At 42.7% G+C, this 18938-nt stretch overlaps 2 protein-coding genes across 3 annotated transcripts in view; both read right to left on the bottom strand.

Moving 5' to 3' along the window:
* Positions 1 to 9363, bottom strand: part of LOC139535329 (serine/threonine-protein kinase 4-like) — a 66923-nt gene extending 57560 nt beyond the window's left edge. Inside the window, exons 1-2 of one of the 2 annotated variants that reach the window (XM_071334634.1) lie at positions 9029 to 9363; positions 528 to 608 (exon numbers count right to left, since the gene is read on the bottom strand). In XM_071334634.1, coding sequence (XP_071190735.1) covers positions 528 to 608; positions 9029 to 9072 — 125 coding nt within the window. In that variant the 5' untranslated portion in view covers positions 9073 to 9363. Of the gene's footprint in view, positions 1 to 527; positions 609 to 9028 lie in introns of those variants that run through there. The other variant, XM_071334635.1, reaches the window with a different exon arrangement.
* A 4995-nt stretch (positions 9364 to 14358) lies between these two features.
* On the bottom strand, positions 14359 to 17614 carry cox6c (cytochrome c oxidase subunit 6C). Its single transcript, XM_071334633.1, has 4 exons — positions 17287 to 17614; positions 15167 to 15281; positions 14858 to 14989; positions 14359 to 14456 (listed from the first exon to the last, which is right to left on the bottom strand). Exons 2-3 carry the CDS (start codon positions 15269 to 15271, stop codon positions 14864 to 14866), a joined length of 231 nt encoding a protein of 76 aa, XP_071190734.1. The 5' UTR covers positions 15272 to 15281; positions 17287 to 17614; the 3' UTR covers positions 14359 to 14456; positions 14858 to 14863.
* Positions 17615 to 18938: the final 1324 nt, after the last annotated feature.

Here is an 18938-nt window from a genome sequence, read left to right as displayed (position 1 = left end):
AGAGAGACATGGATTAGTGAAGAAGGGGGTCGAGGTCAGGTCACGTCACGTTAAGGGAGAAAGAAAAGTTTATGGCCGTATTACTTAGTTTCATGCCTAGCAGTAAAGATACAATATTTGTTCAGATGGGTAGGAGGAGACTCAGCCTAGGAGAAGGGGTTAAATATTAATGCTTGTGTGAAAATGTTTGTCTAATGCAGCTGTTTTGATCCTTTTGGAATAATAAACTTGGTTGAGCTTTCATAGTGTCCGTAGAGTTTTTAGAACCTAACATCAGTGACTCGTGCAGCACAACTTACTCATACATCGATCAGCTGTCATTCATGATGCAACACAAGAGGGCATGTTAATCACAGACACTAACAGAAAGTTGAGTAACAGGAAACGAGTGACACGTATGTCGTGGTGTTATGTTGCTCTTCTTCCTTGAGTCTAATGTAAGTCAGAGAGGGATAGCGGTGCTTCTCAGAACTGAAACATGGCAATTCAGCTCCAACTGTCCATAACGAAACACATCCAGGACTCACCCTTCGCCAATTTTCTCTAGCACATCAAAGACTTCCTCTGGCTGCTTGGTTAAACTGTCTTCACTGAGCTTCTTTAGCTGCCTGTAGGGTGGAGAAAGTTTCAAATTGTTATTAGTCATATGTACAGGATACACATGGTGTTCCAATGAAATGCTTACTTGCAGGTTCCTCCTCGACAATGCAACAAGAAAAAAAAGATAAAGATACAAACAAAGTAAATGGCTCAGTAGAATAGATTAAACATTTTATCATAAGTATAATACAGGAAGGAACCATTCATTTACATGTGTTTTGGGCAAGGGGGATTGGGGGAAAAGTGTTAAAATGCTGCAATCATAAACAGAGTCCGGTAGCAGCAGCTGTGATGGGTGTGTTGCATGAATGTATGTGTGTGTATTTGTGTGTGTGCGCGCATGTAAACTCAACAAAAAAAATAAACATCCCGTGTAACAACACCTGCACAGGATCGGTACATCCCAACATCACACCTGTGGGACAGGTACAGGATGGCAACAATAACTGCCTGAGTAACACAAGGAACGCACAATCCCTCCATCAGTGCTCAGACTGTCCGCAATAGGCTGAGAGAGGCTGGACTGAGGGCTTGTAGGCCTGTTGTAAGGCAGGTCCTCACCATACATCACCGACAACAACGTCGCCTACGGGCACAAACCCACCGTCACTGGACCAGACAGGACTGGCAAAAAGAGCTCTTCACTGACGAGTCGCGGTTTAGTCTCACCGTGGTGCGTTACAGGGAAGACATCCTCCTCCCTCATGTGGTACCCTTCCTACAGGCTCATCCTGACATGACCCTCCAGCATGACAATGCCACCAGCCATACTGCTCATTCTGTGCCTGATTTCCTGCAAAACAGGAATGTCAGTGTTCTGCAATTGCCAGCGAAGAGCCCGGATCTCAATCCCATTTAGCACGTCTGGGACCTGTTGGATCCGAGGGTGAGGGCTAGGGCCATTCCCCCCAGAAATGTCCGGGAACTTGCAAGTGCCTTGGTGGAAGAGTGGGGTAACATCTCACAGCAAGAACTGGAAAATCTGGTGCAGTCCATGAGGAGGAGATGTACTGCTGTACTTAACTTCACGAGGGTAGGGGGCAGCATTCGGAATTTCGGATGAAAAGCGTGCCCAAATTAAACTGCCTGTTACTCAGGCCCAGAAGATAGGATATGCATATAACTAGTAGATTTGGGTAGAAAACACTCTAACGTTTCCAAAACTGTTAAAATAATGTCTGTGAGTATAACAGAACTGATATGACAGGCGAAAACCTGAGGAAAATCCAACCAGGAAGTACTATTATTTTGAAAGGCTGTTTTTCCATTGATAGCCTATCCACCATACAAAGACTTAGAACCCAGTTCACGAATCTCCCATTCCTCTCAAAAATGTTAGAAAAAGCTGTTGCACAGCAACTCACTGCCTTCCTGAAGACAAACAATGTATATGAAACGCTTCAGTCTGGTTTTAGACCCCATCATAGCACTGAGACTGCACTTGTGAAGGTGGTAAATGACCTTTTAATGGCGTCAGACCAAATCTGTCCTCGTGCTCCTAGACCTTAGTGCTGCTTTTGATACCATCGATCACCACATTCTTTTGGAGAGATTGGAAACCCAAATTGGTCTACACGGACAAGTTCTGGCCTGGTTTAGATCTTATCTGTCGGAAAGATATCAGTTTGTCTCTGTGGATGGTTTTTCCTCTGACAAATCAACTGTAAATTCCGGTGTTCCCCAAGGTTCCGTTTTAGGACCACTATTGTTTTCACTATATATTTTACCTCTTGGTTATGTCATTCGGAAACATAATGTTAACTTTCACTGCTATGCGGATGACACACAGCTGTACATTTCGATGAAACATGGTGAAGCCCCAAAATTGCCCTCGCCGGAAGCCTGTGTTTGAGACATAAGGATGGCTGCAAATGTTTCTACTTTTAAACTCAGACAAAACAGAGATGCAAGTTCTAGGTCCCAAGAAACAAAGATCTTCTGTTGAATCTGACAATTAACCTTGATGGTTGTACAGTCGTCTAAAAAAAAAAAACTGTGAAGGACCTAGGCGTTATTATGGATCCTGATCTCTCTTTTGACGAACATATCAAGACTGTTTCAAGGACAGCTTTTTCCATCTACGTAACATTGCAAAAATCTGAAACTTTCTGTCCAAAAAGGATGCAGAAAAAATAATCCATGCTTTTGTCACTTCTAGGTTGGACTACTGAAATGCTTGTGGTGTGGAGGCTGTGCTTTGGCAAAGTGGGTGGGGTTATATCCTGCCTGTTTGGCCCTGTCTGGGGGTATCGTCGGATGGGGCCACAGTGTCTCCCGACCCCTCCTGTCTCAGCCTCCAGTATTTATGCTGCAGTAGTTTGTGTCGGGGGGCTAGGGTCAGTCTGTTATATTTGGAGCATTTCTCCTGTCTTATCCGGTGGCCTGTGTGAATTTAAGTATGCTCTCTCTAATTCTCTCTCTCGGTGGACCATGCCTCAGGACTACCTGGCCTGACTCCTTGCTGTCCCCAGTCCACCTGGCCGTGCTGCTGCTCCAGTTTCAACTGTTCTGCCTGCGGCTATGGAACCCTGACCTGTTCACCGGACGTGCTACCTATCCCAGACCTGCTGTTTTCAACTCTCTAGACAGCAGGAGCGGTAGAGATACTCTGAATAATCGGCTATGAAAGGCCAACTTACATTTACCCCCGAGGTGCTGACCTGTTGCACCCTCAACAACCACTGTGATTATTATTATTTGACCCTGCTGGTCATCTATGAACATTTGAACATCTTGGCCATGTTCTGTTATAATCTCCACCCGGCACAGCCAGAAGAGGACTGGCCACCCCTCGTAGCCTGGTTCCTCTCTAGGTTTCTTCCTAGGTTCTGGCCTTTCCAGGGGAGTTTTTCCTAACCACCGTGCTTCTACACCTGCAGTGCTTGCTGTTTGGGGTTTTAGGCTGGGTTTCTGTACAGCACTTTGTGATATCAGCTGATGTAAGGGCTTTATAAAAAACTTTTATTGAATTTATCTTCTGTCTCGAATCGAGCATAGAATGTGTTGAGCTCGTCTGGGAGGGAGGTGTCGGTAGGCACCAGACAGATGGATTTGCCTTTGCCCATGATAATCTGTAGTCCTTGCCACATGCAGAGTCAGTTGTCGAACATCAACTCAAGTTTGAGTCTGAGGTCTTTTTGCATCCCTAATGGATTTGCGGAGCTCGTTCCTGCTTGCCTTGTACACATCGTGCGCTACTGAGTTCTTTCTGATGACATTGAATGCTACAGTACGGGCTCTCAGCATGGTAAGGATATCTCCTCTCATCCCATAGACATTAAAACTAGTAGATAGTGATAGGAATACGTGGATGACGTGAGCGCTGTCTAAAACTCCAGATGGTGCAAGTATTTGAATTTGAAGCAGGCCATATTACTGAATGGGGCTGAATGGCACCAACAATTTTTTGCTAAGGATCATGGTGAAAGTGGCCGTAACTAGCAAAGGATCACGGTCGATGAAGTCATTTTCATTCTGCCTGAGAAAGGCAACCTTGTTTTAATGTCTATGAACCAGATGCTAGCCTACTGTTAAGCTTTTGTAGCAGAAGGTTCATTTGAAAGCTCAGCCTTACCAGGTCAACATTGTAATACAACACGGACTGTAAATATTAAGTATGACAATCAGAATTACAACCAACTTGCCAGAAAAAATAAAGATTAGACTTTGAGTGACGATTAGTACAGTTAAATACAGAACATGCCGGCATGGTGACTCTTTGTAAAATCGAACTCAAATTGGTGCAGAGTTAAGTACGTGCGAGTACCCTATCTAGTCTAGACATATGACCATGATCCTTCCACCTCAAAATAAAAAGTTAATGGGCTACTATCCCAACAACCGATCACAACTCAGTTAGGCTAGATTGAATTACCTCAGAATAAAGTGGACTAATATATATATAAATAACAATTATTTAATCTCAATTCTGTATTTTCTTATGATTTTAGTCTATCATTTGTGAAACTGCATCGTCATCATAAATAAATTGAATTCTAAATCTATTCAATTATAATTGCATACTAAATAGATATTTCAAAACAGTGAGAGCGCACTCCATCGCCATTCTCCACTCTGTCATCCTCTGTCAGCCCATAGACATTAAAACCGTGTCAGCCCCATAGACATTGGTTCAGCCCCTCAATCTCCACTTGACAGGCTCGTTGACGCTGCACTTGACAGGCTCGTTGATAGCACACCACACCCCCTTAGGTGCACTTGCAAAGAGCGTGCACGAGGGCGAGCCTCCTTGTAGCCTGCCGGCCCGTGATCGGTCTGTGTGACGACAATTGTAGTAGTCAAAATGGATCACTATAATTATACGTCTCGATTTGTAGCAAACTTTAAAATAATAACTCACCGCGGCCATTGAACTTGATTATAAACACATTTTGGGGGGGGGGGGGACCGGCAAGATCTTACAAAGTGTGTACTGTTTAAGAAATCTTGTGTGTAAGTGATTGAAGCCTACTTATAGCACCTTTGAATTTAAATAGGTTTAGGACCCAAAACCTGCCAGTATAAGCAGTGTTGAGTAAAATGTACTCTGAACTCACTGACACTGTAGAGGTTTTTCAAACTTTTCTTAACCTTTTCTTAACTACTTCCGAAAGTATTCAGACCACTCAACTTTTTCCAAAATGTGTTATGTTACTGCCTTACTCTAAAATGGATTAAAAAAATTCTGAGGAATCTGTCCTCGAGAGGCCCAGCCAGAGCCCGGACTTGAACCCGATCAAACACCTCTGGAGAGACCTGAAAATAGCTGTGCAGCAAAGCGCCCCATCCAACCTGACAAGGCCCGAGAGTTTCTGCAGAGAAGAATGGGAGAAACTCCCCAAATACATTTGTGCCAAGCTTGTAGCGTCATACCCAAGAAGACTCAAGGCTGTAATCAATGCCAAAGGTGCTTCAACAAAGTAACTGAGTAAAGGGTCTGAATGCTTATCTAAATATGAGATCAGTTTTTTTTATTTTATACATTTGCAAAAATGTATAAAAACCTGTTTTTGCTTTGTTATTATGGGGTATCGTGTGTAGATTCATGAGGGGGAAAAAACGATTTAATACATTTTTGAATAAGGCTGTAACGTAACAAAATATGGAAAAAGGGAGGGGGTCTGAATACTATCCGAATGCACTGTATATAAACCCTGGATAGCTGACTCTATGGGTGGGTTGCACCAACATGGATTAACTCTTAAAATGGGTTAAATCAAGGTTTATCTATTAATCTTGTTGCACCAAACTTTAAAACATAGTTTTAAATTAATCCTACTTACATGTAATCCTTCTTCTAAAATAAAGTTCAATTTTATTTTAAAAAAAAGTTTAATTTATTAATCTTGACTACTGCAATTTCTTTTTACTGGCTTCATAGGGGAATAACTTTACATCAGATTGATCTTAAATTGGTCAGCAATATTGAAAACATTACGGGGTCATGCATTAACTTCTCAAGCTTTACACGATAAGAATCGCCATTGTGTTGCAATGCTGCTTTCATTGTAGTTTAGAGAGGTGAACTACATGTTTTCATTTCAACTTCAAATTCCCAAAGGAGAAGGAAATCCGCAAGACATGGACAATTGCACTCAAAAGAGTGCTACCAGCCATCAGACGAGACAGTACTATGCTCTGACCATTGAGGACAAGTGGTTTGACAGGACAGCAACATCAGAATCCATTACCTTGCAAAGAAGAACAGAGAAGGAGTAATGGAGTCAGAGGAGACGGCTGCCCGTTTTACAATCCCATAACCAATTGTGCTATTGTGTGTGTTTTCTCGAGTTATTTGTAACTTATTTTGTACATAATGTTTCTGCCACCATGTTTTATGACCGAAAAGAGCTTCTAGATATCAGGACAGCGATTACTCACCCCGTACTGGAGGAATACTTTTTTTTTAACGAGTCTGACGGGTGGCAGTATATGTACCCGCAAAACACCAGTCTCGCTGTCAACAGTGAAGAGGTGACTCTGGGATGCTGACCTTCTAGACAGAGTTGCAAAGAAAAAGCCACATCTCAGACTGGCTAATAAAAAGAAAAGATTAAGATGGGCAAAAGAACAGACACTGGACAGAGAAACTCTGCCTAGAAGGGCAGCATCCCGAAGTCGCTTCTTCACTGTTGACGTTGAGATTGGTGTTTTGCGGGTACCATTTAATGAAGCTGGCAGTTGAGGACTTGTGAGGGGTCTGTTTCTCAAACTAGACACTAATGTACTTGTCCTCTTGCTCAGTTGTGCCTCCCACTTCTCTTTCTATTATGGTTAGACAGTTTGCACTGTTCTGTGAAGGGAGTAGTACACAGCGTTGTACAAGATCTTCAGTTTCTTGACAATTTCTCACATGGAATAGCCTTAATTTCTCAGAACAATAATAGACTGATGAGTTTCAGAATAAAGTTCTTTGTTTCTGGCCATTTTGAACCTGTAATCAAACCCACAAATGCTGATGATCCAGATACTCAACTTGTCTAAAGGCCAGTTTTATTGCTTCTTTAATCAGGACAACCGTTTTCAGCTGTGCTAACAATTGCAAGAGGGTTTTCTAATGATCAATTAGCCTTTTAAAATGATAAACTTGGATTAGCTAACACAACGTGCCATTGGAACACAGGAGTGATGGTTGCTGATAAAGGGCCTCTGTACACCTATGTAGATATTCCATTACAAATCTGCAGTTTCCAGCTACAATAGTCATTTACAACATTTACAATGTCTACACTGTATTTCTGATCAATTTGATTTAAAAAACAAGGACATTTCTAAGTGACCCCAAACATTTGAACGGTAGTGTACATATGAGATGAGTAATGTAAGATATTAAAGTGACTAGTGATTTATTTATTAAGTGGCCAATGATTCGAGTCTGTATGTAGGCAGCAGCCTCTCTGTTTTAGTAATGGCCTTGAGATAGACTGAAAAACAGCTTCTCTCGGTCCCATCTTTGATGCACCTGTACTGACCTCGCCTTCTGGATGGTAACGGGGTGAACAGGCAGTGGCTCGGGTGGTTGTCCTTGATGACCTTTTTGGCCTTCTTGTGACATCGGATGCTGTAGGTGTCCTGGAGGGCAGGTAGTTTGCGGTACCAGGCGGTGATACAGCCCGACAGGATGCTCTCAATTGTGATTCTAACATGTACTGACTCAGGGGCGTGAATAGTTATATATATTTTTTTTTTAACTAGGAAAGTCAGATAAGAACAAATTTTTATTTAAAATGACGGCATACCCTGGCCAAACCCGACCGACGCTGGCCCAATTGTGTGCAGCCCTATCCCAATCACGACCGGATGTGATACAGCCTGGATTCGAACCAGGGACTGTAGTGACACCTCTTGCACTGAGATGCAGTGCCTTAGACTGCTGCGCCACTCTGGAGCCACATATATAAATTACATTTCTGTATTTAATTTTCAGTAAATTTGCTAACATTTGTTTTCACTTTGTCATTATGGGGTATTGTGCGTAGACGAGTGAGAGAGAAAAAATTCGATTTAATCCATTTTGAAATCAGGCTGTAACGCAAATTTATTTTGGAATAAGTCAAGAGGTATGAATACTTTCTGAAGGCACTGTATATCGTCAGTTATGTGTCCAATAATGTTGGCCTATGTGGTTGTGTCCCTTGTCACTTCTGCTACATTACAGCAGTGATCCACTAAATGGATAGCCACGCTAGCTTCGCCCTCATGTCGGTACTAGCAAGCACGCTAGGTAGTGCTAGGTATCAACAGTCAATCCAGTAGGTGCTGGAAACTATAGTGAGCTTCCATTGGTCAATAGCAACGCGATGTAGCGGTGAACAACTTTGGTCCACTCTTTCACCCATGCTTGCATCGCTCAATGGTCTTCTGCCCACGTCCCTTCTTTTAATTGAAAATGAATCGGGCTCCGTTGTTTCATAGCCCCCAGCGTGCTAAATCAAACCAAATGCTAGATGCATTTCTGCTGTTAGGTTAGTCGCTCGTCAACATTGTATAGCTATTAGCTAGCTACGTACAGTAGCTAGTTAACAGTAGGCATCAGGGAAGAGCAACTGTTGACCCAGTGTCCCCCAGTCCTGTCTTACCATCTCCAACCATAGGTGCGGAATGATAGGAGTTGGCAAAACGACACAAACAGATCCAGAGCCAGCCAATGTTGTGCCATTTCAAACTATCTTCCTACAAATATATCTATGTGGTGCAATAACAGGTATGTTACACTAGCAATAACAGCTAACTAGCAAGCATGTAGACAGTTAGTTGATAACGTTGGATCTTGGTAGTGTCTCTCCGCTGTATGATGCTAGCTAGCTAAGTTACCCTTAGCTAGCTACCCTTAGCTAGCTTATATTAACCCGAACACGATCAGGCTAATATTCAAACTGGAGAAACAAACTTCTGCAGCCAATTTAACTAGGTTGTACTGATTCATTACCTGCGTGGGTGTGTCCTCATTTGTACTTTGTCCTTGTTCTCCATTGTTTTCTTCAAGATAGTTCACTTCTGTAGCCAGCGGTTCTTGCTGCGATGATACGCTTTTCTGAATGTTTTACAGTTGTCTCTCAACTTCTCATTCGTGTTTCATTGTGTAAAGCCAAGTTTCCAACATCTGAAATTTTCCTTAAACTACTTTAATCTCATTCGTTGCTCCATCCTCCTCTGACTAGGCTGCTTTTGACTTTTTTGACAATTTGTAGCCAAGTGTCTTGACATTCAGTTCAAACCAGGAAGAGCGTTTTGAGACTGGGCGCGGAATGAGGGGGGCCAAAGAGAATAGCCTACCACAGCATGAGTCATAATACCTACCGTTCAAACACGGAAATGGTTACAATCGTTTTTCCACCATTCATTTTATCCCGGCATTGTGGATTTTAGAAACACTTCAAATAAGTGTTTCGCGTAGGCTTACCCTGACGTGACGTTTTGATAACCGTGTAAATGTCTATCGGAAAAGGTGACTTTTATCAATATATTCGCCTGTATTTAGCCCCCCAAAAATGAAAAGCTAATTAGCTGCTAATGTGGCTATCATACAGAACTACAAATGCCTGTCTCAAGCTTCATGTCACTCATCAGGGCCATGATAATCTGGACATGTCTGCCGAATATAGGCAAAAAGTAAGAATCTCTGGATTAACTATCTAATGTTAGCTAAATTGGCTAAAGTTATTTAAATTGACAATTATGTGAATTAAATGTCTTATATAGCTAGCTAACATTAGCTTTCTATTTGTCTAGCCATTTAAATGAATAAGAAATTCATAAAAACAAGTTAAGTTTTATTTGGCATTTATAAACCATCAAATCAATTTTTATTTGTCACATACACATGGTTAGCAGATGTTAATGCGAGTGTAGCGAAATGCTTGTGCTTCTAGTTCCGACAATGCAGTAATAACCAACAAGTAATCTAACCTAACAATTCCACAACTACTACCTTATACACACAAGTGTAAAGGGATAAAGAATATGTACATAAAGATATATGAATGAGTGATGGTACAGAACGGCATAGGCAAGATGCAGTAGATGGTATAGAGTACAGTATATACATATGAGATGAGTAATGTAGGGTATGTAAACATAAAGTGGCATAGTTTAAAGTGGCTAGTGATACATGTATTACATAAAGATGGCAAGATGCAGTAGATGATATAGAGTACAGTATATACATATGAGATGAGTAATGTAGGGTATGTAAACATTATATTAAGTGGCATTGTTTAAAGTGGCTAGTGGTACATTTTTACATAATTTCCATCAATTCCCATTATTAAAGTGGCTGAAGTTGAGTCAGTATGTTGGCAGCGGCCACTAAATGTTAGTGGTGGCTGTTTAACAGTCTGATGGCCTTGAGATAGAAGCTGTTTTTCAGTCTCTCGGTCCCTGCTTTGATGCACCTGTACTGACCTCGCCTTCTGGATGATAGCGGGGTTAACAGGCAGTGGCTTGGGTGGTTGTTGTCCTTGATGATCTTTATGGTCTTCCTGTGACATCGGGTGGTGTAGGTGTCCTGGAGGGCAGGTAGTTTGCCCCCGGTGATGCGTTGTGCAGACCTCACTACCCTCTGGAGAGCCTTACGGTTGTGGGTGGAGCAGTTGCCGTACCAGGCGGTGATACAGCCCGACAGGATGCTCTCGATTGTGCATCTGTAGAAGTTTGTGAGTGCTTTTGGTGACAAGCCGAATTTCTTCAGCCTCCTGAGGCGCTGCTGCGCCTTCTTCACCACGCTGTCTGTGTGGGTGGACCAATTCAGTTTGTCCGTGATGTGTACACCGAGGAACTTAAAACTTTCCACCTTCTCCACTACTGTCCCGTCGATGTGGATAGGGGGGTGCTCCCTCTGCTGTTTCCTGAAGTCCACAATCATCTCCTTTGTTTTGTTGACGTTGAGTGTGAGGTTATTTTCCTGACACCACACTCCGAGGGCCCTCACCTCCTCCCTGTAGGCCGTCTCGTCGTTGTTGGTAATCAAGCCTACCACTGTAGTGTCGTCCGCAAACTTGATGATTGAGTTGGAGGCGTGCATGGCCACGCAGTCGTGGGTGAACAGGGAGTACAGGAGAGGGCTCAGAACGCACCCTTGTGGGGCCCCACTGTTGAGGATCAGCGGGGTGGAGATGTTGTTACCTACCCTCACCACCTGGGGGCGGCCCGTCAGGAAGTCCAGGACCCAGTTGCACAGGGCGGGGTCGAGACTCAGGGTCTCGAGCTTGATGACGAGTTTGGAGGGTACTATGGTGTTAAATGCTGAGCTGTAGTCGATGAACAGCATTCTCACATAGGTATTCCTCTTGTCCATATGGGTTAGGGCAGTGTGCAGTGTGGTTGCGATTGCGTCGTCTGTGGACCTATTGGGTCGGTAAGCAAATTGGAGTGGGTCTAGGGTGTCAGGTAGGGTGGAGGTGATATGGTCCTTGACTAGTCTCTCAAAGCACTTAATGATGACGGAAGTGAGTGCTACGGGACGGTAGTCGTTTAGCTCAGTTACCTTAGCTTTCTTGGGAACAGGAACAATGGTGGCCCTCTTGAAGCATGTGGGAACAGCAGACTGGGATAAGGATTGATTGAATATGTCCTTAAACACACCAGCCAGCTGGTCTGCGCATGCTCTGAGGACGCGGCTGGGAATGCCGTCTGGGCCTGCAGCCTTGCGAGGGTTAACACGTTTAAATGTTTTACTCACTGAACGAGAGCCCGCAGGTTTTGGTAGCGGGCCGTGTCAGTGGCACTGTATTGTCCTCAAAGCGAGCAAAAAAGTTATTTAGCCTGTCTGGGAGCAAGACATCCTGGTCCGCGACGGCGCTGGTTTTCTTTTTGTAATCCGTGATTGACTGTAGACCCTGCCACATACCTCTTGTGTCTGAGCTGTTGAATTGCGACTCTACTTTGTCTCTATACTGGGACTTAGCTTGTTTTATTGCCTTGCGGAGAGAATAGCTACACTGTTTGTATTCGGTCATGTTTCCGGTCACCTTGCCCTGGTTAAAAGCAGTGGTTCGCGCTTTGAATAATGTGTCTCTGAACAAAGGGGGGGTCAAAATCAAAAGTAACAGTCAGGATCTGGTGTGGCCACCAGCTGCATTAAGTACTGCAGTGCATCTCCTCCTCATGGACTGCACCAGATTTACAAGTTCTTGCTGTGAGATGTTACCCCACTCTTCCACCAAGGCACCTGCAAGTTCCCGGACATTTCTGGGGAGAATGGCCCTGGCCCTCACCCTCCGATCCAAGGAGGGTGAGGAATTGGAATTGAGATTTGAGGAATTGAAGGATCTCAAAGGAATTGAGATCCGAGCTCTTCGCTGGCCGTGGCAGAACACTGACATTCCTGTCTTGCAGGAAATCACACACAGAATGAGCAGTATGGCTGGTGGCATTGTCATGCTGGAGGGTCATGTCAGGATGAGACTGCAGGAAGGGTACCACATGAGGGAGGATGTCTTCCCTGTAATGCACAGCGTTGAGATTGCCTGCAATGACAACAACCTCAGTCCGATGATGCTGTGACACACCGCCCCAGACCATGACGGATCCTCCACCTCCAAATCGATCCCGCTCCAGAGTACAGGCCTCGGTGTAATGCTCATTCCTTAAAACGATAAACGTGAATCCGACCATCACCCTTGGTGAGAAAAAAACGTGACTCTTCAGTGAAGAGCACTTTTTGCCAGTCCTGTCTGGTCCAGCAACAGTGGGTTTGTGCCCATAGGCGATGTTGTTGCCCGTGATGTCTGGTGAGGACCTGCCTTACAACAGGCCTACAAGCCCTCAGTCCAGCGTCTCTCAGCCTATTGCGGACAGTCTGAGCACTGATGGAGGGATTGTTCATTCCTGGTGTAACTCGGGCAGTTGTTGTTGCCCTCCTGTACCTGTCCCGCAGGTGTGATGTTTGGATGTACCGATCCTGTGCAGGTTTTGTTACACGTGGTTTGCCACTGCGAGGACGATCAGCTGTCCTGTCTCCCTGTAGCGCTGTCTTAGGCGTCTCACGGTACGGACATTGCAACTTAATGCCCTGGCCACATCTGCAGTCCTCATGCCTCCTTGCAGCATGCCCAAGGCACGTTCACGCAGATGAGCAGGGACCCTGAGCATCTTTCTTTTGGTGTTTTTCAGTCAGCAGAAAGGCGGCTTTAGTGTCTTAAGTTTTCATAACTGTGACCTTAATTGCCTACCGTCCGTTTACATTAATTTCACTCGTCTGATAGAACATGATTCCACCATCTTTACTGTACCATACTTCCACCCAGTTCCAGCAATAAGCTGATGAGGTAGCAATTTAATGTACACATAAACTAGCAATGAAACTCCCCCCCAGAGCAAGCAACAGAATTGTTAACGGGATATGTAATGCTCCATACCAGTTACTCTTTCGCTAATGGAAAAGTTTGCAAGGAATATTCTTTTACTAACAAGTTCGTAATACTTTCTTCATTCTCGATTCAGTCAAAAGTGAATCTTATAAAACATGTCCAATTGCAGGTGGTTCTCTAAAAACCAGAGAATATTCATCAAGATATTAAATCCACGTTTTGTATTGAGAAATGCCTCACGTGAGCAGATTTTTGTTTTGGTCGAATGTGTGATGCGCTGTCATCTACTTCCACACTTCGCAGTGTTGCATATAAACGACTAGGTCCTGCAAAGATGTCGGGAAATGCAAGATGTCTGGCAGCTAAAATGGTGAAGGAACTCATCACTTGGTGCAAAATGTGGGTTTATCTTTCTGAATATTCTCTGGACAACCATCTGCAACTGGACACAGACATTTATAAAATATACTTTTTGTCGAATCCAGAACAAAGAAAGCAACTTCAAGAACAGGTTATTTGAAAAAAATCCTTGCAAGGCTTTCCATCAGCCAAGCTGCAACGGTTATGGAGCATCACATTAACAATTCTGTAGCTATGGCGGCACGGACTTTACATATTACCTCAAGTAACCGGTGCCCCCCGCACATCGACTCTGTACCGGTATCCCCTCTATATAGCCTCGCTATTGTTATTTTACTGCTGCTCTTTAATTATTTGTTCATATCTTATTTTGAGGGATATTTTTCTTAATTGCATTTTTGGTTAAGGACTTGTGTAAGTATTTCACTGTAAGGTTGTACCAGTTGTATTCAGCGCATGTGACGAATACAATTTTATTTGACTTCAACTGGTAATCTATGAGATTGATAGCTATGTTGCTTTCTTGAGCAAAACTGTTTCTCTATCACAATTTTTGTGATAAATCAAAACAATGAGACAGAGGCACCCATAGAGAGGATAGTTTATTTATGAGAACATAACAGCAATGTTCGATCAGTAAATCACAGAGCAGGAACATCAGACCAGGAATGCACAATGGGATGCAACCTGTAATACAAAGGGACATAACATAAGATGTTGCACAGTACTGCAGTTATAACAATGAACATTTTACAATAATTGATTACAAAGACATCCACCAAGAGGACCGCAGCATGCCTTTGTTCTCCTAACCCAGCACCAACAAACTTGACTCCCAACTAATCATCTGAAGACCTTGTTTAGATGATTCAAAAGGTGTGTTCAATAGGCAACAACATTTTGAAATACTTGCACACTTGTTACACATTGAAACATTTTCTACTGACTTGTGCCTACAGAACACGACCCAGGTGTGCTAATGGCTAGGACAAAAGCCTGCACACACCCAAGCCCTCCGGGACAAGAAGTGAAAAACACTGGCCTAATAGATAGATGAAATTATGCCTAATTGGTTGCAAAATACTCACAGGGGTTTATTTGCCAGTTGGCCTGACACTTTCAAAAATGCCAGCTTCCCTCATGTTGTTGAACTCCTTTGTGGCATCGTATTGTTTGTAGAAATCGGCATAGGCCTGTTTCCTTGGCTCTGTTACACCGTACTGAGAAGACAAAGTATATACATCATGCCTGTTCCTGAAGATATCCATTCAATGTGATAACATCAATTCCATGATGGACTTTAACCCTTTCATTTTACACTTCTCTACCCAGAGCCTCAAGATAGAAAAAAAATTATAATAATTAAATTGGCTAATTATTCTCATCCATCAGCTGACCTTGAAAGCTGCTGCAGCCACCACTGACAGGGCGAAGGCGATGGGCAGGTGGAACCTCAGACGCTTCCCGAGGAGTCCTCGCATTGCAGGCTTAGCCAGAGACATTGTGGAGTACCTGGAAGGTTCAGAAGAAAAATGTAACATTATTTAATTAGGTTAAAGTAGAACAATGCTGCTTTCAGAAATGTCCTTATGTCAAGAAAAGTCTTGATATGGTTTTAGTTAGACGTCCTCCAGCAATGTATGAACTTTCTGTTGAAAAGCCATATATATCCCAAGTATAAATACAGTAAAGTAAAAACGCAAAAAAATAAGTTGAGCACAATAGTGTTTTCTAGGCAACTGCCAACTTCAAGGAGTAGGGTATTCAAGGAGTTTGTCTAACGGGAATCTGTGATGTCATTGGCTTCCGCCCTTGCTTGAGGAGCAATAGCGAAAAGTGGAAAGCCTCCAGGGTTTGATACTGCATTTGCAACCATTTGACTCCTATTTTAGACAGCCAAGTTAAGTTTAGATAGCTGGCCGCTAAACTATCATGGTCGAATTACCGGCCGGGGGGGCCATTGATTTTGTTAGTCTCACTCAGTTACTAAAACAGCAAACATTTCTCTACACCCCATTGCAAAATGTGTAGAATGGGGGGGGGTGGGGGTTATGGGGACCAATGAGCAACAGCGGCCCCTCACGAGTTCAGATTTTTTGTGGCCCCACCCCTCAAATTTGCCCATTCCTGCTATAGATAATATGTCGGGCAGAGAGCACGCAGCTCTCAAACAGCTGGTTGTTGTGTAGAGCAAAGACCGACAGCATTAGAGGTTGGAAAGATGTTCCAAGTTATGATAGCAGTTACTGGTAGAGCTAAGGCAAGACTGGGTATACAAACCAGGTATTTTAAAAGTTCAAACTCTTTGTTGAATATATGCGGGCGTAGTTCAGTCATTACAGCCTAACTTGAAAATCCGACATTTCCCCTAGGCTCTTTGGTCCTTGAAAAGTCCTTGAAGTTATGGTAGCCGATTTAGAAGTTCTACTGCGCAAAACATCAAATGTTTTCTATACAAAAGTGTTCCATTACAAAGGGAACCTGGTTTTTGGTCACTTTCTCATTTTAAAACATGGTACAGTAACCCCTCAACAACTCTTCAATATATCAAACGGCGAGACTGACTAGACATGGACAGACTTCATTAGTGTGTTTGTGTCAAGAGCATGCTGTCTATTTAGTCAAGCAATGTGGACATACTTGAGAACTTAAAAATAATGTGAATGTCAATGCATAATGTAATTCGGTAGGCCTATAAAAAAACATTTAAAAAAAGCATTATTCTTAATGGTAATGCATACTTTTTTGCATATATTTGGGAGTTTTTTTCGATATAGACTGTTACAATAATTAAATATAAAACGTAAATATAAATAATAGTAACGTTATTATTATTACAATTAAATGCTTGAAAAACCATTGAATTTGACTTGCCAATGTCTGATTAAAACTGTATTGGCTACTAGCTCACGCCGCACATGAAAGAAAATCACATGCTCCTGAAATTATGAACGTATCATTCGCTTTCCTGTCAGATCTTGACGTGACCCAGTTGTTTTTTTCCTTATTCGGCCAGTAGGTTTGGGCCACTGGCAAATGTACCTGTATGTTGAGCCCGGCTGTGTGCGATGCACGAAGGGCTTTTATGTCTAACACTTTGTGTAGCAGTTAGCGATGCTAATGATACCCGAAAACGATTAGGCTAAATGGAAGGCAATTAATATAACTACAAAGTAGCCTATGCCTACCTGATTATTTGCATCAACACAATGGCAATTTGTTTTGAAAACAGTATTTCAATATTTTGTTTAAAAAAATAAACGTTTGCTGCAATTTGGTTGCTAGTTATAGTTTTACCGGCAGAATAAATAAATATCTACAGCACCAACCACAGACAGTCCGAGGCCAAAGTAGCTAGCTAGCAAACGTTGCAACAACCTAGAGGACACTGTCGATAATAATAATATTACTATGCAATGGACAGAATCATAACATTTCAACACCTTGAAGTATATATTTTCTGTACAGGTTAGATGGAAAGTATTCGATTTAGCGTTCACATTTACTAAATACTTACAAGAAGAACTAACGACCTTCACCAAAATATGTTAGCGCGGCTCTGAGGCGTTGATCTTCCGGAAAGAATACTACTGGTGTCGCGAAGGGACAATCAGAGTAAATAAAGTGGCCAATCCAAGACACGCAAAAACGTCCATCTACGGAAACATCATGGGCACAAAAACTATCAGAGATAGCCAAGTGCAGCGTTCCCGACCGATTCGTGTATGGTTCTTTCAATCAATATCCGAATTTAACTAAGACGGATAATCATTTTGAATGCATTAATTCATTTTCTATATTTCGTCCACAAGATTGAATTAATGAACAGAGACGGTGTTGGCGTAGAGAGGAGGGGCTTGAACAGGATACGTGTGCTAGCTGTCTTCAAAGTAAAAGCTGTGTGACTATCTGACCCCAGTCAACACGGTGGGTTCGGGCCTATTCAGTTTGAGACTCAGGGTACACAGCATCGACTCCGGCAGAATCATATTACTCTGGGTTCCGGCTAATGGTAGTCGGGCGAGTCCACTAAAGCATATCTGTCCCGATTACCTTTTTCAGAAGTAGGGCAATATGAGGGTTTTTTTCCGGCAGGTGATGGAAGAACTAAAAACGAATAAATATAATAATTTCACCTCTAATTAGCTATGTCATTTGCATGCTAAAATTCGTCTTATTAGGCTATTAGATGGAGAAGGATCTCAAACCTTGTGATATCCTCAGTCATTTCACTTACAGACTTGTATTTCAGAAGAGGGAAAACCCTTGCTCAAAAAACAATTGTACAGACGAATGAAAAAGCTCTTTTTAAAAATCAGAACTTTCATAACCAGTTAGTTGGATTTCTGTAAACGTTATGCTATAAATGAATTAGATTTTACCACAGATTATTTTTTTTGGAACCTAACTCACACTAATTCTAATAATTTAAGTCCTTCGGCCAAACCTGGTTTAATATAATGGCGTTGGCGATTTTTTGTCATATGCTGGTGGCCACGTTAATTATAAGATGACTTGGGATACATGATCCATGACAGACAGCACATCTCAGTGTCATAGTCTATAGCCTATTTTTCTATAGTAGGCCTATTCGCCGATACATCCTGACAAAATACACCATATGAGTGGCCTAATGTAATTTTACATCATTGCAATTTACAGCCTAGTGTAGACAATAATTGTGTTCTAACAATAATAAATTCCTCATTGTTACAGCATAGGTCTAGGAGGAATAATGTTTTTTTTCTTCAAAAAATGTAGGCCTATCAATAATGGAGGAAGGAATGAATTATGGCACGTTTCAGGCCCCGAAGTGAACATAATTGTACACTCACAAACTCGATCAGAAACGAGGGCTGAGGGCCTTACATTGCAAACTTCCCTTGTTTGGCTATTCGTTTGAACCGACGGCCAAGATGGTGACAGGGATTCCCCCAAGGGCATTAGGGTAAGTGGCGGAGGGTGTGTATTTAATGATTTTGAAACGCAACCGAAATATACAAGCAGTGGACCCTATTTCCATGCTTTTAGGGCCCATACTGCAATTCAACAGAAAATGGGCGTGGCTTCGCAATGTTTTCAGATTGAAAGAAAATGGCGACTCCCGTACGGCTCGGGAGAGGCAAAGGTCGAGAGCCATGCGAAATACAACCCAACCAAGCCACACTG

The sequence above is a fragment of the Salvelinus alpinus genome, chromosome 12 (assembly GCF_045679555.1).
Source record: "Salvelinus alpinus chromosome 12, SLU_Salpinus.1, whole genome shotgun sequence".
NCBI lineage: Eukaryota > Metazoa > Chordata > Actinopteri > Salmoniformes > Salmonidae > Salvelinus > Salvelinus alpinus.
This window is presented reverse-complemented; position numbering and strand designations above follow the sequence as displayed.